Source organism: Hemitrygon akajei, chromosome 5 (genome assembly GCF_048418815.1).
Source record: "Hemitrygon akajei chromosome 5, sHemAka1.3, whole genome shotgun sequence".
NCBI classification, from domain to species: domain Eukaryota; kingdom Metazoa; phylum Chordata; class Chondrichthyes; order Myliobatiformes; family Dasyatidae; genus Hemitrygon; species Hemitrygon akajei.
The window spans coordinates 92976993-93003112 of NC_133128.1; the positions used below are offsets into that span (position 1 = coordinate 92976993).

Genomic DNA, 26120 nt, shown 5'->3' on the forward strand with positions numbered 1-26120 from the left:
GGAAACTGTGTCCTAACATAGATCTTTAAAATTATGAATGGTTCTGAAAGATTTGATGCAGAGAGAATGTTTTCACTTGTAGAGAAGAGCACACCTTGAGGATGTCAACATTACCTAGTAAATTCAATGAGTGATGAGAGTATGGAACTCAGTCCCATAGCTGGAATGAATAGACCATATGACCATAACACATGGGAGCAAAATTAGGCTGTCTGGCCCATCGAGTCTGCTCCACCATTCAATCACGGTTGATCCTATTTTTCTATCTCCTCCTCAACCCCAGTTCATGGCCTTCTCCCCGTAACCTTTGATGCCATGTCTAATCAAGAACCTATCAATCTCTGCCTTAAATACGCCTAGCGACCTGACCTCCACAGCTGCCTGTGGTAACAAATTCCACAAATTCACCACCCTTTGGCTAAAGAAATTTTTCCACATCCCTGTTTTGAAAGGGCGCTCCTCTATCCTGAGGCCGTGTCCTCTTGTCATAGACTTTCTTAGTATGGAAAACATCCTTTCCACAACTACTCTGTCTAGGCTTTTCAACATTCGAAAGATTTCAATGAGATCCCCCCCACTATCCTTCTAAGTTCCAGTAAATATAGACCCAGAACAATCAAACGTTCCTTGTATGATAACCCTTTCATTTCTGGAATAATCCTTGTGAACCTCCTCTGGACCCTCTCCAATGCCAGCACCTCTTTTCTAAGATGAGGAGCCCAAAATTATTCACAATACTCAAGGTGAGGCCTCACCATTGCCTTATAAAGCCTCAGCATCCCATTCTTCCTGTTGTATTCTAGACCTCTTGAAATGAATGCTAGCATGGCATTTGCCTTCCTCACTACCAACTCAGCTTGCAAGTGAACCTTTAGGGTGTTCTGCACAAGGACTCCCAGGATTCCTGGATTTTCTCCCCATTTAGAAAGTAATCCACACATTTATTTCTACTACCAAAGTGCATGACCATGCATTTTCAAACATTGTATTTTCCAACATTGGTGACTACCAGAGGCGCAGTATCCATTCGACCACAACCGACGGAGGCCACAGACATAGATTTCATTTGCCACTTTCTTGCCTATTCTCCTAATCTGTCCAAGTCCTTCTGCATCCTAGTTGTTTCCTCAACACTACCTGCCCCTCCACCAATCTTCGTATCATCTGCAAACTTGGCAAAAAAGCCATCTATTCCATCATCTAAATCATTTATGTACAGCATAAAAAGAAGTGGTCCCAACACTGACCCCTGCGGAACACCACTCGTCACTGGCAGCCAACCAGAAAAGGATCCTTTTATTCCCACTTGCTGCCTCCTACCAATCAGCCAATGATCTAACTACACCAGTAACTTTCCTGTAATACCATGGGCTCTTAACTTGGTAAGCAGCCTCATGTGTGGCACCTTGTCAAAGGTTTTCTGAAAGTCCAAATATTCAACATCCATTGCATTGCTTTATCTATCCTGTTTGTAATCTCCTCAAAGAATTCCAACAGGTTCATCAGGCAGGATTTTCCCAGGAGAAAACCATGCTGACTTTGTACTATCTTGTCCTGCATCACCAAGTGTTCCATCACCTCATCCTTGACAATTGACTCTAACATCTTTCCAATCACTGAGGTCAGGCTAACTGGTCTATAATTTCTTTTCTGCTGCCTTCCTCCTTTCTTAAAAAGTAGAGTAACATTTGCAATTTTACAATCCTCTGGCACCATGTTATAGTCAAATGATTTTTGAAAGGTAATTTCTAATGCCACCACAATCTCTAACACTACCTCTTTCAGAACGCTAGGGTGCAGTTCCTTTGGTTCGGGGTGACTTGTGTACCTTTAGGTCTTTCAGCTTTTTGAGCACCTTCTCTCTTGTCATAGTAACTGCACCCACTTCTTTTCCTTCACAGACTACAATATCAGGCATATTGCTAGTGTCTTCCACAGTGCAGAATACTCACTTAATTCATCAGCCATCTCGTTGTCCCCTGTTAATAATTCTCCTGCTTCATTTTCTAGCGGTCCTATATCCACTCTTATTTCTCTTTTATTTTTAACATACTTGAAAAAACTTTTACTATCCACTTTGATATTATTTGTTAGCTTGCTTTCATATTTCATCTTTTCCCTTCCAATGAATTTTCTCTGTAGGTTTTTAAAAACTTCCCGATCCTCTATCTTCCCACTAATTTTTGCTTTGTTGTATGCCCTTTCTTTTGCTTTTACAATAGCCTTGCCTTCCCTTGTCAGCCACTGTTGTATTATTTTGCCATTTGATTATTTATTTGTTTTTGGAATAGATCTATCCTGCACTTCCCTCATTTTCCCCAGAAACACACTCCATAGCTGCTCTGCTGACATCCCTGTCAGCAGCTCCTTCCAATTTACTTTGGCCAACTCCTCTCTCATACCGCTGTAATTTCCCTTACTCAACTGAAATACTGCTACATCAGACTTATTGTGATCACTGGTTCCTAAGGGTTCATTTACTTTAAGCTCCCTAATCACCTCCGGTTCATTACATAACACCCAATCCTGTATAACTGATCCCCTAGTAGGCTCAACAACAAACTGCACTAAAAAGCCATCTCTTAGGCGTTCAACAAACTCACTCTCTTGAGATAAGATAGATGAATTTAAAAAGAAGTTAAGGGATATAGATGGAGGTAGAAAGTGTCTTGAGTGGAACATCTAGATATCTCCAAATTCTGTGCTTTGCAACTTGCATTATTGACAGGTAAATCACTACAGTAGTTATGGAAAATATTAAAAGGCATTTCTTCTTTCTGTAGACTGAGATGAATGAGCTTGAAGGAAGGAAGTGCTCTTTATCTGATGATGAGGTGAACCTGGCAGTGTTAAGAAGGTGAGAACAGCAACTGATATTAGTAAGAGATGGCTGTAAAAACATTTTTAAAAATTGAAAGTACTTCCCATCTCTGAAGTGTTATCTACCCCTAAGCTGTCTGTCTCTCACCTATAACATGCTCCTTAACTGTCCATCTCTGATCCATGAGCATTGTCATTGTCTGACTCATGACCTGCTTTTAAATACTGTCCATTTGTGGCCTGTAATATTTCATTTAACACTGTTAACACAACATGTAGTTCTTGTGACCCAGATTAAACCCTTACCCCCAATGTCTGTGTGAAGTTTGAATTTTCTCTGTGTTCCTCTGCATTTAATGCCATGTGTATATTGGTAGATTAATTGGCTGCTGTGAATTGCTTCTAGTTGATGGAATTTGGGGGGGAGCTGATGGAAATGTGGGGAGGATAAATGGGATTAGCATAAGATTACTGTCAATGGATATTTAGAGGAAAATGGATTTGGCAGACCAAAACATTGTTTGCACACTTTCTAGCATACAACTTGATCCTAAACACTGTGTAGAGATTATGGTGCATGTTGGCCTCAAATTGCTATGAGCCTTGCAGTGATTGTGTTCCAATGATGGCAATTGCTAGGGAGTTCCATGGTGTTGATGCGCTAACAAGAGGTAATGTACACATTCAGAATGGGGAGCTGAAGACAGATGCTGTTCTCAGAACTTCTGCTTCCAACCTTCTCAGTACTAAAGTCTACTGGAATGGGATGCTTAGAGGTAACTTTGGTGATTAGCTTCAATGATTCTTATGAATCCTCTTTGTTATAGCTGCTGGGTATTTGAAGTGTGAAGTTTCATATTGAGTTCAGTAGTTAGAACACCAGTCTGGGTTGTTTCACACTCCTTGAATGTTACATTTTAATCCATCCCTGTAAATGGAGCTCATCCCTCCAAGGAAGGAATGCCAGAGCTGGCTGATTGTTGCTAGATTCTGTGCTGGGCTAGGGGTTGGTACTTCCCATTGGGGCTGCACTCCAGTGAGAAGATAGGCTAGACTGGCTTCGTCTGCAACTGCACTGTGCGATAATGAGGAACTGCTGTGGGCTGTTCTTGCAGAAGTTTGGCTCCAGGACAACTTCCATGCTCTATCAGTTTACAGGCCAATGCACTCAGGGATTTGGCCTATATAATTATTATTTTTATATTATTATTTTGTAACTGTTATATTTGCTGTGTGCGGTTGTTGGTTCTGTGGGCCTCAGAGGGACGCTGTTTCACTTGGCTGTATTCATGTGTAGGGTTGAATGACAATTAAACTTGAACTTGAGGTGAATTCCATCACGTTGCTGAGATGAACTTAGTGAGTGCATAACAGGTCTTGAGAGAATGATAGTGAACCATTCATTGCAGTCAATCAAGTCACTGTCATGCTGTTGTAGTGGTATCATTGCTGTTAGGCTTATGGTTAATGGTAACACCATAATATTGATGAACCTTTGGGGTGGGAAGAATTGCCCTACACATCCAGAATAACAACATGGGGTCTTTTCTATCCACAACAGCAAAGTCTTGATTTTGAATCTCATCTGAAAAATGACATTTCCTCAGGGTAACATTGCAGTACTATACTGGAGTATCAATTTGGATGGTGTCCTTGGGGTGAGATGAAGTCCAAGGCCTGTGCTCTGGTCAGTTTATGCAATCACAGTTTTAACTTTCATATTGTTTCTTGCACTGCTTGCTAGTTTCAAGTACCACAACTACTGTTTGATGTGCTGGCACTATTCTTTAGAGAAACGTAAGGCTGTAGATCTGTATAGCTTTTGCAGTCTTGTGGTGCTTATTTAGTAACATGTGACCAGATTATCTAATTCCACAGCCATGTAATGAATGAGCTGATTGAAACTGAGCGAGCCTACGTGGAAGAATTACTATGTGTGCTTGAGGTAAGACAATTTATGATGGATTTTTCTGAATAATAATTCAGTCAGGCAGCTTTATTGTCTCTAACCTGTTCCATCAACAAGAGTGAGAAATTCAGCTTTGTCTAGTGTATTTATGTGTACACTGTCAGATAAGATTTGATATTAAGCTACTGCTTGATTAAGGAGAAAAAGGAATGCAGAGATATTTAGAGATTACTGTCAAATAATTAAAATTGTGTTCAAAGTTCAAAGTAAATTTATTATCAAAGTGCAAATATATCACCATATACAACGAGATTCTTTTTCTTGCAGGTATACTCAATAAATCCATAACAGAATAAAAAACATTCTAGAATTAATGAAAGACTGCAACAACTTGCGTGTACAACTAGTGTGCAAAAGACACCAAACTGTGCAAATAAAAAAAAATAGTAAATAAGTAATAAATATCAAAAGCATGAGATGAAGAGTCCTTGAAAGTGAATCCATAGTTTGTGGGAAAATTTCAATGATAGGGCAAGTGAAGTTATCCCTTTGGTTCAAGATTCTGATTGTAGAGGGGTAATAACTGTTCCTGAATCTGTTGGTGTGAGACCTGAGGCTCCTGTACCACCTTCCTGATGGCAGCAGAGAGAAGAGAGCATGACCTGGGTGATGGGGGTCCCTGATGATGGATGCTACTTTCCCGTTAGTGTTTTATGTAGATGTGTTCATTGGTTAGTGGGGGGGGGGGGTGGTTAACCCGTGATGGACTGGGCCATATCAACTACTTTTAGTAGGAATTTCCATTCAAGGGCATTGGTGTTTCCATACCGGGCAATGATGCAGCCAGTAAATACTCCACTATACATCTATAGAAGTTTGTCAAAGTTTTAGATGTCATGCCAAATCTTCGCAAACTCCAGGAAGCAGGGGCACTGCCAAGCTTTCTTTCTAATTGCACTTGTGTACTGGGCCCAGGACAGATCCTCTGAAATGACAACACTGAGGAATTTAAAGGTGCTAACACTCTCTACCTCTGATCCTCTGACGAGGACTGGCTCATGAACCTCTGGTTTCCTCCTCCTGAAGTCAATAATCAGCTCCTTGGTCTTGCTGATGTTGAGGAAGAGATTGTTGTGGCATCACTCAGTCAGATTTTCTATTTCCCTTCTATATGCTGATTCACCACCACTTTTGACTCAGTCTCAGTGGCATCAGCAAGCTTGAATATGACATTGGAGCTGTGCGTGGCCACACAGTCAGAGGTGCAAAGGCAGTAGAGCATGGAATGAAGCACACAGCCTTGTGGAGCACTTGTTTTTATGGAGAGTTATGGAGACGTTGTTGCAAATCTGAATTGACTGGGGTCTGCAAATGATTAAATCGAGGATCCAATTGCACAAGCAGGTGTTGAGGCTAAACTCTTGAAGCTTATTGATTAGTTTTGAGGAGATGATGGTATTGAATAGCATCATCCCCTTGTGCGGAACACTCTGAAGATTAACTTGCAGATTGAGTCAGTGGTGAGGAAGGCAAATGCCATGGTAGCATTCATTTCAAGAGCTCCAGAATATAAGAGCAGGGTTGTGATGCTGAGGACATAAGGCACTGGTGAAGCTTCACCTTGAGTGTTGTCAACAGTTTTGAGCCCCTCATCTGAGAAAAGATGTGCTGGCATTGGAGAGGGTCCAGAGGAGGTTCACAAGGATGATTCCAGGAATGAAAGGGTTATCATAGCAGGCACATCTGATGGCTCTGGGTCTGTACTCACTGGAATTCAGAGGATGAGGGGGAATCTCATTGAAACCTTTTGAATGTTGAAAGGCTTAGACAGAATAGATGTGGAAAGGATGTTCCCCGTGGTGGGAGAGTCTAGGACAAGAGGGCACAGCCTCAGGATAGAGGGGTACCCTTTCAAAGCAAAGATGAAGAGAACTTTCTTTAGCCAAAGGGTGGAGAACTTGTGGAATTTGTTGCCACATGTAGCTGTGGAGGGCAGGTCGTTGGGCATACTTAAGGCAGAGATTGATAGGTTCTTGATTAGACATGGTATCAAAGGTTACAGGGAGAAGGCCGGGAACTGGGGTTGAGGAGGTAGAAAAAAAATCAGCCATGATTGAATGGTATAGCAGACTCGATGGGCCAAATGGCCTAATTCTGCTCTTATGTTTTATGGTCTAATACCAAACTGTAGTCAATACAGAACATCCTGTTGTACGCGTATACACCTTTGCTGTCCAGATGTTCCAGAGTTGAAAGAAGAGCCAATGGGAGAGAGAAACCAGGGAATTATAGACCGGTTAGTCTGACATCGGTGGTGGGGAAAATGCTAGAGTCGGTTATCAAAGATGTGATAACAGCACTTATGGAAAGAGGTGAAATCATCGGACAAAGTCAGCATGGATTTGTGAAAGGAAAATCATGTCTGACGAATCTTATAGAATTTTTTGAAGATGTAACTAGTAGAGTGGTTAGGGGAGAGCCAGTGGATGTGGTGTATTTAGATTTTCAAAAGGCTTTTGACAAAGTCTCACACAGGAGATTAGTATGCAAACTTAAAGCACACGGTATTGGGGGTATGGTATTGATGTGGATAGAGAATTGGTTGGCAGACTGGAAGCAAAGAGTGGGAGTAAACGGGACCTTTTCAGAATGGCAGGCAGTGACTAGTGGGGTACCGCAAGGCTCAGTGCTGGGACCCCAGTTGTTTACAATATATATTAATGATTTAAACGAGGGAATTAAATGCAGCATCTCCAAGTCTGCGGATGACATGAAGCTGGGCGGCGGTATTAGCTGTGAGGAGGAAGCTAAGAGGATACAGGGTGACTTGGATAGGTTAGGTGAGTGGGCAAATTCATGGCAGATGCAAATTAATGTGGATAAATGTGAGGTTATCCACTTTGGTTGCAAGAACAGGAAAACAGATTATTATCTGAACGGTGGCTGATTAGGAAAACGGGAGGTGCAACGAGACCTGGGTGTCATTGTACACCAGTCATTGAAGGTGGGCATGCAGGTACAGCAGGCGGTGAAAAAGGCAAATGGTATGTTGGCATTCATAGCAAAAGGATTTGAGTACAGGAGCAGGGAGGTTCTACTGCAGTTGTACAAGGCCTTGGTGAGACCGCACCTAGAATATTGTGTGCAGTTTTGGTCCTCTAATCTGAGGGAAGACATTCTTGCCATAGAGGGAGTACAAAGAAGGTTCACCAGATTGATTCCTGGGATGGCAGGACTTTCATATGAAGAAAGACTGGATCGACTAGGCTTATACTCACTGGAATTTAGAAGATCGAGGGGGGATCTTATTGAAACGTATAAAATTCTAAAGAGATTGGACAGGCTAGATGCAGGAAGATTGTTTCCGATGTTGGGGAAGTCCAGAATGAGGGGTCACAGTTTAAGGATAAAGGGGAAGCCTTTTAGGACCGGGATGAGGAAAAACGTCTTCACACAGAGAGTGGTGAATCTGTGGAATTCTCTGCCATAGGAAACAGTTGAGGCCGGTTCATTGGCTATATTTAAGAGGAAGTTAGATATGGCCCTTGTGGCTAAAGGGATCAGGGTATGGAGAGAAAGCAGGTACAGGGTTTTGAGTTGGATGATCAGCCATGATCATACTGAATGGTGGTGCAGGCTCAAAGGGCCGAATGGCCTACTCCTGCACCTATTTTCTATGTTTCTATGTTTCTATCTGCTGTGGATCTGTTGCTCTGGTAGGCAGATTGGAGCGGATCCAAGTCACTTCTCAGGCAGGACGTGATATGTTTCATCACCAACCTCTCAAAGTACTTCATCACTGTGGATGTAAGTGCCACTGGATGATAGTCATTGAGGCAGGTTACCACATTCTTCTTAGTCACATGAAGCAGGTGGGTATCTCAGACTGCCAAAGCAAGAGGTTAAAGATCCCAGTGAACACTCTAGCTGTTGATCAGCACAAGTCTTTAATACTTGGCCAGATGCCTCCTCTGGACCAAATGCTTTTCATGGGCTCATCCTCCTGAAGGCTGCTCACATGTCGGCCTCAGAGACTACAGAAGATTGTGATGGCTCCTGTGTTTTGACTGTCAAAGCGAGCATAGGAGGCATTGAGCTTATCTGGAAGTGAAGTCCTGTTGTCACCCATTATGCTTGATTTTACTTTACTAGAGATAATAGCATTCAAGCTCTGCCACAACTGTCAAACATCCTTCATTGATTCACGTTTAGTCCAGAATTGCCACTTCACCCGTGAGATGGCTTTCTAGAGACTGTACCTCTTAGAACTTTCTTGGTCACTGGACCTGAATGGCTCTGACCAGCCCTCAGCAGATTGACAATCTCATGGTTCATCCAGGGCTGCTGATTGGGGATTTTGTGGGGACACACTCATCTACAACAGTTTTAATAAAGTCCATGACAGTCATTGTGTATTTATTCAGATGCATAGATGAATTCTTGAACACGGCCCATTCCACCAACTCAGAGCAATCCCACGGCTGCTCCTCTGCCTCCTGCAACCACCTCTTTATGTCCTCATCTCTGGAGCCTTGTTCTTTAGCCTCTGCCTGTATGCAGGTAGCAGAAAGCTAGCCAAGAGATCGATTTACTGAAATGTGGTCTGGGCATTCCTTATTTTAGTGGTCTAGTGTGTAGGGACCTCTGGTGCTACAGGTTATATGCTGCTATTTCTTCAAACCAGCTTGCTTGAAGTCTGTGACTATGATTTGAACTGCATCAGGATGGATTGTTCCTTGTTTGGTGATGGCATTATGCAGTATCTCAAGTGCATAATTATAGTCAGCCATGGATGATATGTAAACTGTGGTCAGGATAATGGAATGGAACTCCCTAGGTAAATAGACCGGATGGCCTTTGGTCATTAGGTGTTCAAGGTCGGGGGACCCTCAGTTTATTGTGAAATACACACCTCCAGACCTTTTGCTTTTTCCAAATCAGCAGTTTGGTCCATCCTGTAAATCGAGAAACCTTCGAGTCTGATCCCATATCTGGCATGCTGAGAGCAAACCATATCCCAATTACACATAGAACATAACAATCTCTTATTCCCTCCAATGCTGCAATCTTGCCCTCACGTCCTCAGTTTTGTTCTCCTGCAACTCCAGATTTGCTAACAAGATGCTGGGTAGAGGGGTCTCATTCCTCTGTGTTTCAGCCTGGCCTGGAGTCCATTGCTCCTGCCTCACTTCCAGCCATAGTGATGATCCTTCAGCTACTTACCTGAGAGTTAAGTCTGCTGCATCCTTCAGAGGATTATGAACTCTGTAGTTCATTAAGTTGATTTAAAATGTTTGCTTAAAGGGCAATTACATGCTCTAGATTGCAGTAAGTAGTTCAAAAAAGTCATAGTGTCATAGAGAAGTACAGCACAGAAACAGGCCCATCAGCCCATCTAATCCAAGCTGAAACCATTTAAGCTTCCTACTCCTATCGACCAGCACCTGCACCATAGCCCTTCATACCCCTACTATCCATGGACCTATCCAAACTTCTCTTAAATGTTGAGATCAAGCTCACATGCACCACTTGTGCTGGCAGCTCATTCCACACTCTCATGATTCTCTAAGTGAAGAAGTTTCCCCTCATGCTCTCCTTAAACTTCTCACCTTTCACCCTTAAACCATGACCTCAGGTTGTGGTCCCATCCAGCCCCAGTGGAAAAAGCTCGCTTGTATTTACCCTATCTCTACTCCTAAATAATTTTGTATATCTTATCAAATCTCCTCACAATCTTCTGCATTCTAAAGAATGCAGTCCTAACCTATTCAATCTTCCATTACAACTCAGATCCTCTAGACCCAGCAACATCCTTGTAAATTTCCCCTGCACTCTTTCAAACTTGTTTACATCTTTCTTGTAGGTAGGCGAGCAAAACTGCACACAATACACCAAATTAGGCCTCACCAACGTCTTATACTATTTCAACGTAATATCCCATCTCTTGCACTGAATATATTGAATTATGAAAGCCAATTACGGAAGGTTTTTTTTACGGTCCTATCCACCTGTGACGCCACTTTCAACAAATTATGGACCTATATTCCCAGATCCTTTATTTCTACTGCTCTCCTCAGTGCCTACTATTCACTGTGCAAGACCTACCCTGGTTGGTCCTACCAAAGTGCAAAATCTTGCACTTGTCTGCATAAAATTCCATCTGCCATTTTCAGCCCATTTTTCCAGCTGATGCAGATGAGGTGTATTTAAAAGTATTGCATAGACAAGTTGAAAGAAAGCAGATAGCATTTAGCCTGGAACAGTTTATAGAGGGAAGCAGAGCTTGACCAAAAGATACTGAAGGTTAAAGAATATAGTGATGGAGGTGAAAGAAATTTAGTGGGAGTTAAAACATGGAAGCTTGTTAGATTATAAAGGGGAATCAGAGCTCTGAAATTGGTGAATCAATAGAGAAGCACCCTGTTTGGTGGGCACCTCATTTGATACCCAAGTTCAAGGAAGACTCGTTATTAGTTGGATGTATTTTCATTTTGAAGCTTTTTTGAATCATCTCTAGTACTGCTAACACTTCCTTCAGTTCCCTCAGCTTCAATTCCTCTTTCCTGAGACCCTTCTCTCGTTACAGTGATGCCTGCTCCCCTGGGTTGTCAGATGCCTGAACGTCTGGCACAGGAGGTTGTAAGGAGTGGGTGCAGGTCATCCCAAGGCAGCCATCATCATTATTAAATCGTCTATTTCACTATTGGGTGCCAATGGGGCACTGGCCGGTATGGGGAGTTGTGGATAAAGTCCTGTGACAGGTTTTGTTTCAACCCCAGCCTTCTCTGTTTCAGGCTTTCTTTGGAGGTTGGTGTCTTTTAGCCACGTCCTTACATCGTTTAAAATGGCTTTACATGTAATCAGCCTCCCAATTTGGGTCACCGTCCCCATTTCGGGTGGCGTCCTCCCAGTACTGGATTAATCTCAAATTAAAACTTCCCCCATACAGCCAATCTTCTTGTGACCACTCATGCAAATCATTACTGAATGTTAGAACATGATGATCAGCTCCGGTCTGTCTGATTACCATATCCGCCAGGGATCCAGGCAGGACTAAGGAGTCTCCTATTTGCTGGTGGTGCCGTTTTATCTTATTAATCTTTTTTTTGCTGTTTTTTTTCCTACCTGTAGTTGAGTGTTCAAAGCCTTCGTCTTACCTCCGGAACTCTTTGGTTTATTAGCAGGATCAGCGCTAGCCGATCGACTGCTCACACTTCTCGTTTTTCCTGTTTAGGATTTCAATTTCAGTTGAGACAGCACAAAGTTTCTTTATTCACCCTATGTATGCAATGAGTGCTCACTGGTGTGTTTCCTCTCTCTCTCCGCAAGTCTTTGAGTTCGGTCACGGAATAAATCGGTAGCTACCTTGGTACTCCCATGAGCACCCCCTGCCGCCCCCCTTTCAGCTAGGATGCAGGGCCCCTGTCTCCCCGTTTCAGCTAGGATGCAGGGCCCCTGTCTCCCCCTTTCAGCTAGGATGCAGGGCCCCTGTCTCCCCCTTTCAGCTAGGATGCAGGGCCCCTGTCTCCCCCTTTCAGCTAGGATGCAGGGCCCCTGTCTCCCCCTTTCAGCTAGGATGCAGGGCCCCTGTCTCCCCCTTTCAGCTAGGATGCAGGGCACCTGTCTCCCCCTTTCAGCTAGGATGCAGGGCCCCTGTCTCCCCCTTTCAGCTAGGATGCAGGGCACCTGTCTCCCCCTTTCAGCTAGGATGCAGGGCACCTGTCTCCCCCTTTCAGCTAGGATGCAGGGCCCCTGTCTCCCCCTTTCAACTAGGATGCAGGGCCCCTGCCGCCCCCCTTTCAGCTAGGATGCAGGGCCCCTCTCTCCCCCTTTCAGCTAGGATGCAGGGCCCCTGTCTCCCCCTTTCAGCTAGGATGCAGGGCCCCTGTCTCCCCCTTTCAGCTAGGATGCAGGGCACCTGTCTCCCCCTTTCAGCTAGGATGCAGGGCCCCTGTCTCCCCCTTTCAGCTAGGAGACTAGATTGAGGATCCCATCCTCGTTGCCAAACAGTTGTGGAAAAAAATCTCAGGAGCAGCAGACAAAATAGATCAGGCCGACTCAGAGAATTGTTTCAGACTACAGGGTTTTATTGCATGATATCATAGAGAGCCCAGACTCCAAAAGCAGTGCTCTGCAGCTCTGCTTAACAATGGATTCCACTCTTATTTATACACCAGGCGTACGTGACAAGAAGCACTTAAATTTGAAAAAGGAGGGAATTTCAACTACAACTCATTAGAATAGCGAAGTTGCACTATATGTCCTTGAGCGGTTATACATTTTTTTAAGTGTTAGCTGTCAGGACAGTATATCAGTCTTTCCCAAGTGCAGACATGTGATGATTCTTAGAACAAGGAAGCACAGACATAGTTATTTTCCCACCTTGTAAACAAAGCACATTTCAGTCACATGGTGTACATTAGTTGCAGATAAGTGATTACTAGGTCATTAACCCCTTAACGTTCGTCACAATGTCTTACTATTTTTCTTCCACATAAACCCTATTTACCAGTAAGTAAAAACCTTTGGATCACTGCTCAATCACAATAACCTACTCATAAGCCAATTCTCAAGGATAGTGATGTAAGATTCCAGAATCCCTGATATGTTTCTACACATAGTAGACGTGACCATATCAATAAGCTGAGGATGTTGTCATGGTGTGGATGTCTTTCGTCAGTCAGTGACAGGAAAGAGTTGGTTTTAGCCCTGTGTTTCTCATTGATAGGGATATGCTGCTGAGATGGAAAACCCTTCAATGATTCCATTCATCCCAGTGGTTCTGCAGAAGAAGAAAGATGTGCTGTTTGGAAATATGTCTGAAATTTATGACTTCCACAACAGGTATTCTAAGCACAAGGCAACAGAAAGGGACATGTCGGTGGGAGGGAATTCCTCATTTACAGAAGGATTGAAAACCTGCACACTATCCGCAGGTGCATCTCCAGTGTCTACCTGCCCTTGCAGCTAAAAGATACTGGTACCATTTCCCCCAACTCCACCTTCTATCCAGGTCACTCCACTTTCCTGGATGCCCTTCCAGTGGACTGACTTGGATTCTAGCAATCATATTACCATAGAGTTCATTCTATTCATTGGTAGCACAAGCTTTCATCCACCCCACATTACAACGTGCCTTAGTGTTGCAGCCATACACCATTAGAATACCTTACTTTCAAAATGAGGCATTAAAACATAGCTTGTTGTAAAGGACCTTAGGGCAATTTTAAAAGAAAGATGGGATATTCTTCTTCAGGGAGATACCAGAGTCCAGGTGCTGGAATCTCGAGCAACAAACTATTTGCTGGAAGAACTCAGCAGGTTGAGCAGTATTTGTGGGAGGAAAGGAGTTGGCTTTCAGGCAAAACCCTGCATTAGGATACTGATGTAGAGTCTTGAGCTAAAAAAAATCAACAATTCCTTACACACCAACTGCTTGACCTGCTAAGCTCTTTCAACAGTTTGTTTTTGGTTCCCCTGAATGTTTTGACTAAAATTTTCCCATTGACTAATAGTCACTGCCAGTTGTGGGACATTGCTTTGCACAAATTGTCCTACATTATATCAAACTATTTGACTGTTGATAATGCTTAATTGATGTGTGAAAATTATTTCATTAGTCAAAAATTACTTTACATTATCATGTGCTTATGAAAGGTAAATACAGTATTATTTTCTGAGCTTGGAGATCTAGGGATTTCAATGTGCTAAGTTCAGGCATACATCCTTTGCTGGTGTTGGCTTTGCTAGTGGTGGGGACCAAGATTCTACTCCTTACAAGGCTGGCTACAGATGTCCAAGGTTACACTGGACACAATTCATGGAAGTTTTAAAAATAATTTGAAAAGGCCAAACTATGTTGCATTTATACTAGATACTAAGAAATGTATCCTTCTTTCTATTTAGAATATTCCTAAAGGAGCTGGAAAATTACATTGACTGCCCAGAGCTGGTGGGACGCTGTTTCCTGGAGCGGGTATGTAAAGTCAGTCTGAGCAGTGTTAGTTGGTCTCAAGATATTGTCAAAGTTAAAGTTAAAGACTAGTCTATGAGACTAGCAACTCCCATAATAGACCCTACAAATATTACCAGTTTGAATACTAATCATTCGCTATTAAGTCCCAGGGCATGCTTCCTGTGCTACTTCCAAACTCACTGAGACTCACATCTCAGATACACCCAATCTTCATTTTCTCTATTTCTCTTTCTCTCCACCTGATTTCACCTTCACCTTCTTTCCCACTTGCTCTAAATCTTTGGCTTTCCATTACAGTCACCCACTTTCACATTTCTAATCAAGATTCAAGATTATTGGTCATATTTACATCAAAACATACAATGAAATGTGTCATTTACATTACAATCAACATACACCTGATGGTGTTCTGGGGCAGCCTAAAAGTATCAACACATATTCCTGCACAATTAATTTTAATCTGAATCAAAACATTAATTTTGCATTAATCACTTTCACTGCACAAATCCCTGAAATGGGTAGGATGTCTTACGTGGAAAGGTTAATCAAGCTAGGGTTTCTTTCCCTGGAGTTTAGAAAAGTGGGATTTGATTAAAACTTGTAAAGTCCAGGTCTAGAGGGACTTTGACAGAGTGATGTAGAGATGGCGCTTCCTCAGTGGGATGATCTAGAACTGGAAATAATTGTTTGAATTATGAAATGAGTTATGAAAATCTGCTCCTTTGGTTCAGTATTTTGTTTTAAGTGTAGAATAGAAAGACAAACATTTTCACCTCAGGGGAAAAGTACTGTCATTCATCAAGTGTCAGACTAAGTGGAATGTCAGAAATGTCCAAAAGTGATGAATCTCTCAAAATAAGATTGCTTGTATTTATAGATGGAAGACCTTCAGATTTATGAATGGTACTGTCGCAATAAACCCCGCTCAGAAAGCTTGTGGAGACAGTGTTCAGACTGCATTTTTTTCCAGGTACTTTTATCTCTTGTAGTTAACTCACCTGCCTGTTATTAATGCTTGCTGCACATTCAACTGCTCGGTGGAGGGCGCTGGTGCTTTTTTGCTGGTGGGGATGGTGGGGGGGAGGGGGGTCATTGCCTTGGAGGAGGGGGGAGCTGGTGTGGGGCTCTGGGGTTCTAATGTTTAATTGTCATTCATTCTTTGGGGCACTCCTCTGTTTCTATGGATGTTTGTGAAGAAAAAGAATTTCAGGGTGTATATTGTATACATTTCTCTGACATTAAATGTACCCATTGAAACCAATTGTTCTGTACTAATTTGTTCATTATTAAACTGCTGGTATAGTTAAGTTGTTGGAAGACAACATAGAAATGGGCCCCTCAGCCCACTGAGTCAAGCATTTATTGACACTAATTCTACGCTAATCTTCCAACATTGCCGTCAGCTTAGTTTAGTGGCATGTACAGCTTTAAGCTCCTGGGTGTCAACATTTCAGAAGTTCTGTCCTGGGCCAGATATACTGATGTAATCATGCAGAAGGCACACCAGCAGCTCTACTTTGTTAGGAGTTTCAGGAGATTCGGTATATTGCAAATTTCCATAGATGTATGGTGGAAATCATTAACTGGTTTCATCACATCCTGGTACAGAGGCTCCAATCCATAGGATTGCAAGAGACTGCAGTAAGTTGTAGACTCAGCCAGCTCCATCATGGGCATAGCCCTCCCTACTTTTGAGGACATCTTCAAGAGGCAGTACCTCAAGAAGGTGGTATCCATCATTGAATTCTCACTATTCAGGACATGCCCTATTCTCAATACTATCATCAGGAGGGAGGTACAGGAGCCTGAATACACACATTCAATGATCCAGGAACAGCTTCTTCCCCTCTGCCATCAGATTTCTGAACAGTCCATGAACACTACCTCATTATTCCTGTTTTTTGCACCATTTAATTATTTTGTAATTCATAGTAATATGTTTGTACTTGCACTGTACTGCTGCCGCAAAACAAGAGAATGGTGCAAAGATGATAGTGCCCTCTAAATAGTGGAAGAAGAAATGCTAAACTGATGGCATAACTGAGGAAGGCAGAACTTCCCTCAGATTCTACTCTCTTGTACACACTAGAAGCAGTTTACAGGGACCAGTTAACTAACCAATCCACACGTCTTTGGGATGGGGAAAATTGAGCACCTAGGGCAAACCCATGTAGTGACAGGCAGATCAGCACCAGAGGTCAGGATTGATCTTGGGTCGGAGCTGTGAAGCTGCAGCTCCACCTACTGCACCATTGTGTTGTCCTTCAGTTTCATTGAAACACAGGCGTAATCCCATCAGAAAATCAGAATGCTCTCAGAAAGCCTTCACTCCAAACTAACAGGGTATTTATGGCTTTCATCATGCCACAGTATTTAAAAGTCTTCATCTTAAAGAATTTCCTATCATGGGAATGCAACACTGGTTACTTGAGTTTGCTACATTCCATAATTGAAGTGTGATCGATAAATACAGCTTGAAGATTAAACCAAATTAAAACAATGAAGAGGAGTTCACTTTGAATTTTCCACTGATTTACCAGGTGGTCTCTAGATTCGAATATATTGCTCATTACATATAAGCCCCGTTATAGATGCAAAGGGGAAGATCACTTATAGAGTGATTATCATAGGTGAGTTTTGTAGGGAGCTTGTTGCTGATTGCAGAGGTATGAAGGTGAAAGAAGCTGCAGATACCAGAAGCTAGAACCAAAGCAAAATGCTGCTCAACAGGTTGAGCAGTTTTGGGATCTGTATCTGAGGAAGAATGTGCTGCCCTGGGGAGAGTTTAGAGAAGGTTCACGAGAATGACCCCTCTGGGCCTGTACTTAGTGGTGTTCAAAAGTACAAAAGGGGTCTCATTGAAACCAGCCAGGTACTGAAATTCCTGTAAATAGTGAACATGGGGAGGATGTTTCCATTATCCAGGAGAGTCTAAGATCTGAGGGCACAGCTTCAGAATAAAGAGATTTCCCTTTAAAATTGAGATAAGGAAAAATTTCTTCAGCCAGAAGGTGGTGAATCTGTGGAATTCATTGCCACTGTGAAGGCCAAATCATTGGGTGTATTTTAGGCATAGGTTGATAGGTTTTGGATTGTGAAGGGGCTTAAGGTTACAGGGAAAAGGTGGGAGAATGTGGTTTGAAAAAAAAGTGACTGAATGACAGAGCAGGTGGGCTGAATGGTCAACCAGCACCTGTAGACATAAAAGATATAAATCGATGTTTTTGGGAGAGATTCTAAATCAGGACTGACAGTGAACAGGGAAGTTAGCCAGTTACGGTACTTACCAGTGTCTATATTGCTAAATACTGGCCATATTTCCTGTCCCCTTTTTGTTCAGTTCCATAAAAAGGAGAACACACACCTGGAGTAAATACCCTAAATTAATTCATAAGGTGTTGCATAAAAGACTTATCCATACTATAAGGATGCATGGAGTTGGGAGTAACGTATGACACAGATGGAGGATTGGTTAACCGATAGAAGGCAGAGATTGAGGATAAATGGGCATTTATCTGGTTGATAGTCAGTGGTGAGCAAACTGCCTGCATATGATTTGTAAAAAGTTGCTCTGCAGGTGCAACAGGTTATCAAGAATGCAAACAGAATGTTGACCTTCATTGCTAGAGGTATTGAATTTAAAAGCAGGGACGTTCCTGGAGTACTGCATGCAGTTCTGGGCTCCTTACTTGAGGGAATATATTCTGGCTTTGGAGGCAGTGCAGAGGAAGCTCACCAGGTTGATGACAGAGATGAGGGGCTTAGCCCCTCAGAGATGAAGAGGGATTGAATCACTTGGGATTCTATACACTGGAATTCAGAAGAATGAGAGGGATCTTGTAGAAGCATACAATTATGAAAAGGATAGGCAAGGTTGAGGCAAGAGAAGTTGTTTATACTGGTAGGTGAGACTAGACTAAGGGGACATAATTTCAAGCTTCAGGGGAATAGATTTAGGACAGAGATAAGGAGAATCTTCTTTTCCCAGAGAGGGGTGAATTTGTGGAATTCTTTCCCCAGGGAAACAGTAGAGGCAACCTCAAAATATATTTAACACAATTAGATAGATTTTTGCATTGCAAGGGAATTAAAGGTCCCGGGGAAAAAGGCGGGTAGGTGGAGCTGAGACCACAGCCAGATCAGCCATCATCTTATTGAACGTTGGAGTAGGCTCAATGTGCTCCTGTTTCTCATCTTCTTTTGTGAGTATGTTCTAATTCAGGTATGGCACTTGGGCACTTTTCTAAATGAACTCTTTACATACAATAATAACGCTGAGGCAATGATCAAAAATTGTTAATTTACTTTGGTTATCAAGAACTATCGTGTCTGACTACACTGTTTTTTGGAAGTTAATAGGGAGCATAGTTGATGTAGTCCAGTTGGATATGAGCAAGGCAGTGTCAAGACCCATAAAGTAAAAACCCATGAGATCCACATAAAAATAACAAAGCAGATCTAAATTTGCTACAGTGTCAGAGGTAAGGGGAACAGTTAATTTTTAGTGGGAAGAAGATTGTATTCCATTCCCTGCTTTTCCACAAGGTTAAATACTAAGTCCATTTCTTAATGCTGTCTATCAATGAATTGAACTGTTGGAACCATGATTAGCTTTAGCCATTATCAAAATTACCAAAATTCCTCTTGCTGTTAAAAGTTACAATCCCAGAATCAATTTATTGAGACATCCCCATCACCAGACATCCCCATCACAAGTATAAGCTTCCTTAGACCTGACTTGAAAATATTCCAAGGTCAGTGAGCTGCAGGCACATCTAACTTCATGCACAGTAACAAAGACGCAAATAAAGAATGCGCACATGTTGTGAAGATCTGCGTTTAAGAAGGGAAGAAAGGAAGGAGTTAGAGAACTTTGTAGGACTGGAGTGAACATGTCCTAAAATAATCAAGAATGGAATTGAGAATTACCGTAGATTCCGGATTTTAAGCCGCTACTTTTTTCCCACATTTTGAACAGCTTTGAACTTTGCGGCCTTTAAAACGGAGCGGCTAATACATGGTTTTTTTTCATGCCGCCTCGTAAACATTTTGCCTCATAACAGTAGACCAATAAAATTGATGAGTAGTTCACAGAGGTCCAATGAAATTGTACGATAAATCAAGCGCACTTTCACAATTAAATTATTGTAAATCAATCATTTGTACTCACCCTCATCAACATGGAAAACACTCGAAGAAAAGCATTGTGCTGCCTTTATGGCAGTTATTTAGTTTATAATATTTTCGCTTAGTAATTCATTTTCTAGTTAAAGTTAGAAGAGTTTTAACTATATTTGTTTTCTGTACTACATCGCGGGATGCTATGACGTCACACCCGGTTTCGCCGCGTCTTGTGGGAAAAATGCCAGTTTGCGATAAAACGGGACGGAGGGAGGGAGCGCATTACGCGAGCGGCTTTGGATCTGAGCGAACGCTGCTTTTAAGTTAAAGGCGATCAATAACTTTTCCTGGTAGGCTGCAGTATATATATTTTTTACCAGTCGTTAGGAGATATTGGAATGTTGTTCAGTAAAGAAGTATACGCAACGTATATTTAAAAGTAGCCGCGTTACGGGCACGGTTCGAAAAAAAGCATTTGCAATATGTATTTGTTTTTGTTACCATATGGATTTAATTAAAAGTTTAAAAATCCTCACGTGTAATATCTTTCTGTGTAAATATCTCATATTACAACGTGGGACACCTGCGGCCGAAAATCCGGTGCGGCCTGTACAATTAAAAAATTGATTTTATTTCTAAAATTAGAGAAAGCGGCTTTTAATCAGGTGCGCTCTGTAGTCCGGAATCTACGGTAAGTATCAGTGGAAGAGTATTCACACCACTGGGACTATTCTGTAGGCTACCAATTAGTGGGAAGAATAATGAGGATGAAATACAGATGAAATTGCAAGGTTCTGAAAAAATCATATAGTATTAATATTGGGAAACTTGCACTATCCAAATATAGACTGAGACAGCAAAAACTTAATGAGTAACGATGAAAGGAGTTTCTGAAGAGGTGGAGAACGCCATTGAATAGTGAGCTTCTGGCCCAAGGAAAGTGTCATATCTAGACTGTCTAGAAAATCAGCTGGGGTAAGGGGAGCAAATATCAGTGGGAAATGCTTAAGGATAATGATGATCCAATAAAAAGCATAGCGATCCAATAGGTTCAACAAATAACATGATACATGTGGATTGGAGACAGTATACTTCAACACATTTTCCTAATAATGAGACAAGGTAAAGTGGGTACTAGAGCTATTTATATTGGCACATTCAATCTTGTCAGTCAGCTCACATACAGTGATCAATATCTGGAGTGCTCTGACAGAGAGAATGGTTAGATGCTATGTGGGGATCCCTGGATTTCTTAGCTAGATATTGAAGATGCTAAATGGCTCCACCCACCCTGAGTGATCTATGACCAGCTTTCCAATACTGGGCTGTTTGCCGACAGGAGCACCCCATGCTCAGTAAAACATACAGTCTCATTTCACATTACATCAGTATTTTATGTGCCTTTGTTATAGCCAGGTTTCTTTGCTACTACTTTCTGTATATGTTAACAGCAGCATTCAAAAATTCCAAACACTATTCTGATCTCCATGCCTTTTGTGTAACTTTCTATTTCAGGAATGTCAGAAAAAGTTGGAACACAAGCTGGGCCTGGATTCCTACTTGTTGAAGCCAGTACAGCGGATAACCAAGTACCAGTTATTACTCAAGGTGAGGATGAGCATTAGGACTAGATGACTCTCGCTGCATTGAGTACCGTGAGACAGATAACCTATACAGTATCCACAGCCTCAAGCTCAACAATTGCTGACAATTCATAGAATTCTACAGCACAGAACAGGCCTTTAGACCATAAGGCTGAGGTGCAGAATTAGACATTTGACTCATCGAGTCTGCTCTGCCATTCCATCATGGCTAATTTATTATCCTTCTCAACCCCATTATCCTGCCTTGTCCCCATAACCTTTGATGCCCTTACTAATCAAGAACTAATCAACCTCCACTTTAAATAGACCCAATGACTTGGTTCCACAGCTATCTGTGGAAATGAATTCCACACATTCACGACCCTGGGCTGAAGAAATTCCTCGGTATCTATTCTAAAGGGACAGCCCTTTAGACTGGGGCTGTGCCTTCTTGTTCTAGACTCCCTCACTATAGGAAACATCCTCTTCACATCCACTCTATCCAGACCAGTTAGTATTTGATAGATTTCAATAAGATTCCTGCTCACTTTTGTTAACCCTTTCATTCCCAGGATCATGCTAATTGACCTCCTCTGGATGTTGTCCAATGCCAACACATCTTTTCTTAAATAAGGGGCCAAAAATACTCACAATACTCCAAGTGTGGTATGACCAATGCTTCATAAAGTCTCACCATTACTTCCTTGCTTTTCTATTCTAGTCCTCTCAAGATGAATGCTAACATTGTATTTGCATTCCTTACCACCGACTCAGCTTGCAAGTTAACTTTGAAGGATTCCTGCATGAGGACTCCCAGGTCATCTGATTCTTGAATTTTCTCACCATTTAGAAAATTATCTACACCTTTACTCTTTCTGCCAAAGTACATGGTCATACATTTCCCTACACTGAATTCAATCTGTCACTTTGTTGCCTGTTCTCCTAATCTGCCAAAGAGTTTTTGCAGACTCCCTGCTTCCTCAACACTACCTGCCCCTCCACCTGTCTCTGGATCACCCACAAACTTAGCCACAAAGTCATCAATTCCGTCATTCAATTCGTTGAAATATAATGTGAAACAAAGCAATCCCAACACTGACCTCTGTGGAACACCTCTAGTCATCAGCAGTCAACCAGAAAAGGCCCCCTTTATTCCCACTTTGCCTCCTGCTAGTCAACCAATCTTCTGTTTGGATCTTTCCTGTAATACCATGGGCTCTTGTATTGTTTAGCAGCCTTATATGTGGAACCTTATTAAAGGCCTTCTGAAAATCCAAGTAAACAATATCCACACTCTCCTTTATCTATCCTGTCTGTTATTTCCTCAAAGAATTCCAACAGATTTGTCAGGCAAGATTTCTCCTTAAAGAGACCATGCTGATTTGGCCTATTTTGTGCCTCCAAGTGCCCTGAAACCTTATCCTTAATAATGGACTCCAACATCTTCACAACCATTGATGTCAGGCTAACTGGCCTATAATTTATTTTCTTTCGCCACCCTCCCTTCTTAAAAAGTGGAGTGACGTTTGAAATTTATGTTATATGCCCTCTCTTGTTTTTCTGCTGTCTTTGACTTCCCTTGTCAGCCATTTGCCTCATCCTCCCATTAGAATACATCTTCATTACGGCCCATCTTGTCTATGCTGAATGTGATACCTGTATATACTAACCCATTTGCTCACTTTAGGCCTACATCCCTCTATCTTTGCAATCCAAGCACCAGTCCAATTGCCTTTGAAACATTTTAGTTTCCTGCAAGTTTCATTTGTCATTTCAGAGATAGACTTAATGAAGCACTGAAAAATCAGCTCTAATCTGTTGTGGATGAAAAAAATGGCACAGGACGGTGTAGTCTTGAGATTTACAATGTGAAAATTAACAAGTAATATGACTCACACCAGAAGTGAACAGAATAGGACACTGGGTCAGCTTCTTCAGTCATTCCACAAGATGAATTTGAGTAGCATTTCAAAGATAATGAACTGAAACTTGCAGGTATCCAACTAAGAACTTATGCTGGAGAAAAGATAACTCCTAGTGGAATGACATTGATGACAGTGAAATACTAGCCACATTGAGCTTTAATGTAGTGAAAACAGGAGGGCCAGCATTATGAGCACTTGAGTGGCTGAAACAACAATAACTTGATAGGAGCACCATCCACCATTTGTATGCCACATCTTGTATAATAGAGTCAACTGAAAGGGAATTTAGAAAGGTAGTGGATGATGCCACAACTGTCTCCATGCTGTACACCATGAACTGTTGCCCTACAGAGGGCAAGCAGGTGTTGGTGCCTTCCTCTGTGTTCTGGTTGGAAAGCATATTGGACTAAGGAAAGACCATGCTGCTCAGAGGAATCATGAAAGTGACGAGAACAGTGGTCCAACTACAACAGCTTTTGTAGGCAATATATCTGATACATTAATCAGGCAGTTACTTGTGAAATGTGGCTTCCTTTTAAGTTGGAAGAGAGATCAAGGATCTTCAGAAAAGTTGTAAGCATTTGTGAATACAAAGAACCAGAATCTGCTCTGAGCATTAAGGTTATTGCATGAACTTCAAGTGGGAGACAAAAAGCTGCTTGTAAAATTAGACACGAAGACAAAAGTCCAGCTGGATGAATGGAGGGCCATAAAGAAAGGAGTCAATGGAGATATGAAAACAGATGATTCATCAGACGATGTTGTAGATGAGTAAACCAAGAGGAGACCAGATTGTAAAGGGAGCAATAGATGGATGACTAAATGCACATTCCAAAGATCAAGATTCATATCCTAGAAAGAAAAAGGAAGGTGAGAAAAAGGCAAGTTGAAAAGGAGGGAAGAGATAGAGAGAAAGAATGTGAGTGAAAAGATAGGCATGAAAATGAGAAGGAACATGAAAAAGAAATGAAAGAAAGTGGCTGGGAGAGAAGCAACAATTGAAGTTGATCCAGAGAGAAAAACTGAGAAAAGGACAATAGAGGTGGCCTTTGCTGTCAGAACCACTTCCTAGAGTATCAGCGTCAACTCCTACAAGCACCACGGAGGAGACCTGGAACCTGACATTGTTTCACAGCCGCAAGTCTCACCTGCCTAGCACAGTGATGCCCCTTGTCAAGAAATATGTTAGCACACGAGTAAGAAAGTCACCACAACAATTAAATCCTTAGGTTTGAATGGGACAATTTAAAAGTCTACTATGCCATAGATGTCTGTATATAGTAGTTGTATTATATAGCATACTGTGTATATCATTGAAATGGATTCTGTCATGAGAAAGAGTTTACAGCCAAACAGGGAGTGTTGTGCATTTAGTATTTCAGTGGTATTTGAGTAATATTGTAAGTATATTGTTTGATTAAACATTTTTATTCATTTAAATAAGTCATTATGGTTTATATGTAAAAATACTTGAATTGTAAACATCATGACGCTACCATGTGATAATTGTGGGCCTCAGTTAAAGAAGATATAGTTAGATACATTACTCCAGATTTCCTTGTTTTTACTTTGACGAGTTTTTAAAGTTTTGGAGTTTCCAAAACGTAACACAAATGCCCAGGTGCACCTTTCAATCCACAGGCAATTCCCATCTCTAATATGAAAGAAGCCCCTTGATACCTCCATGCTGCGGTCACTAGTGCGGCAGATAATAAGACACTGAGTGACAGTGAATGATCACAAGGAACCTCTGTTTAACTGATATGTGACAGGGAGAGCAAAGGACTTGCTTGCATAAATAATCCGATGTTTTTCCACCAATATCTCAAAATTAAGCTTGCTGTTTTTGGGGACTTAATAAGCATGCCTGGTTTCACAGGAGTTGCTGAAGTACAGCAAGAACTGTGAGGGAGCGGAGGATCTGCAGGAAGCGCTGGCAGCTATTGTCGGAATCCTGAAGGCTGTGAATGATTCAATGCACCAGATCGCCATCACGGGCTATGAGGTAAGTCACCAGCTGACTTAATTGAGAGTTGCTGGTGATATGATATTGTGTACCTCACAGAAATGAGACCTGGACTTCCAGTAAGATGGCGATTGCTTAGCTGCTCTGAACTTTTGTTCCGTTACTGTCCCTACCTTTGCACTAAATGTCTCCATTTTATAAAGCTTAGATAGGAATTATTTCAGTATCTCTTACTTGCCTGTGAATATATCTAACCTACAATGTCTAGCAAGAGTTCTAAATCCGGGAGAAAAGAAACTACGACCTCGTCGGACGTGACGATGGAGGCGCTTGAAAATCTCCGAGACGAAATCTTAAAGGAAATTAAAACCACTTTCAAACAGTTAGAAGAGAAACTGGATCGGATCAACGATAAAGTGGACAAACATGCTGAACACTTATCTCGCATCGATTCGACTTCTGAAGCTTTAGAAAGTCGGGTTCGATACTTGGAGACTCTCTGTTCCAGCTTAGAGGAAAAATCTAATAAACTTCTTTCCAAAATGGTGGATCTCGAAAATCGCAGCAGACGCTGCAACATCAGAATTCTAGGATTACCTGAGGCAACTGAGAAGGGGTCAACCGTGAAGTTTTTCGCCGAGTTTCTCTGTGAGATATTCGGGAAGGATTTGCTTCCGAAGCCGCCCGAGCTCGAACGGGCACACAGAGTTAACGTCCCCCCCGGAATTCTGGGCACCCGTCCGCGACCAGTAATCTTGTGTTTCCATCAATACCAGGTAAAACACAGTCTGAATGTGGAGGCACGTCGTAGAGGCTCTTT

At 41.9% G+C, this 26120-nt stretch overlaps 1 protein-coding gene across 7 annotated transcripts in view; it reads left to right on the forward strand.

Moving 5' to 3' along the window:
* Nucleotides 1-26120, forward strand: part of mcf2la (mcf.2 cell line derived transforming sequence-like a) — a 275198-nt gene that overhangs the window by 194131 nt on the left and 54947 nt on the right. For all 7 annotated transcript variants that reach the window (XM_073046062.1, XM_073046063.1, XM_073046061.1 and 4 more), the window contains 7 exons: nt 2784-2857; nt 4699-4765; nt 13458-13573; nt 14636-14705; nt 15583-15675; nt 21342-21434; nt 25214-25339. In XM_073046062.1, the coding sequence (XP_072902163.1) occupies nt 2784-2857; nt 4699-4765; nt 13458-13573; nt 14636-14705; nt 15583-15675; nt 21342-21434; nt 25214-25339 (639 nt within the window). The remainder of the gene's footprint in view (nt 1-2783; nt 2858-4698; nt 4766-13457; nt 13574-14635; nt 14706-15582; nt 15676-21341; nt 21435-25213; nt 25340-26120) is intronic.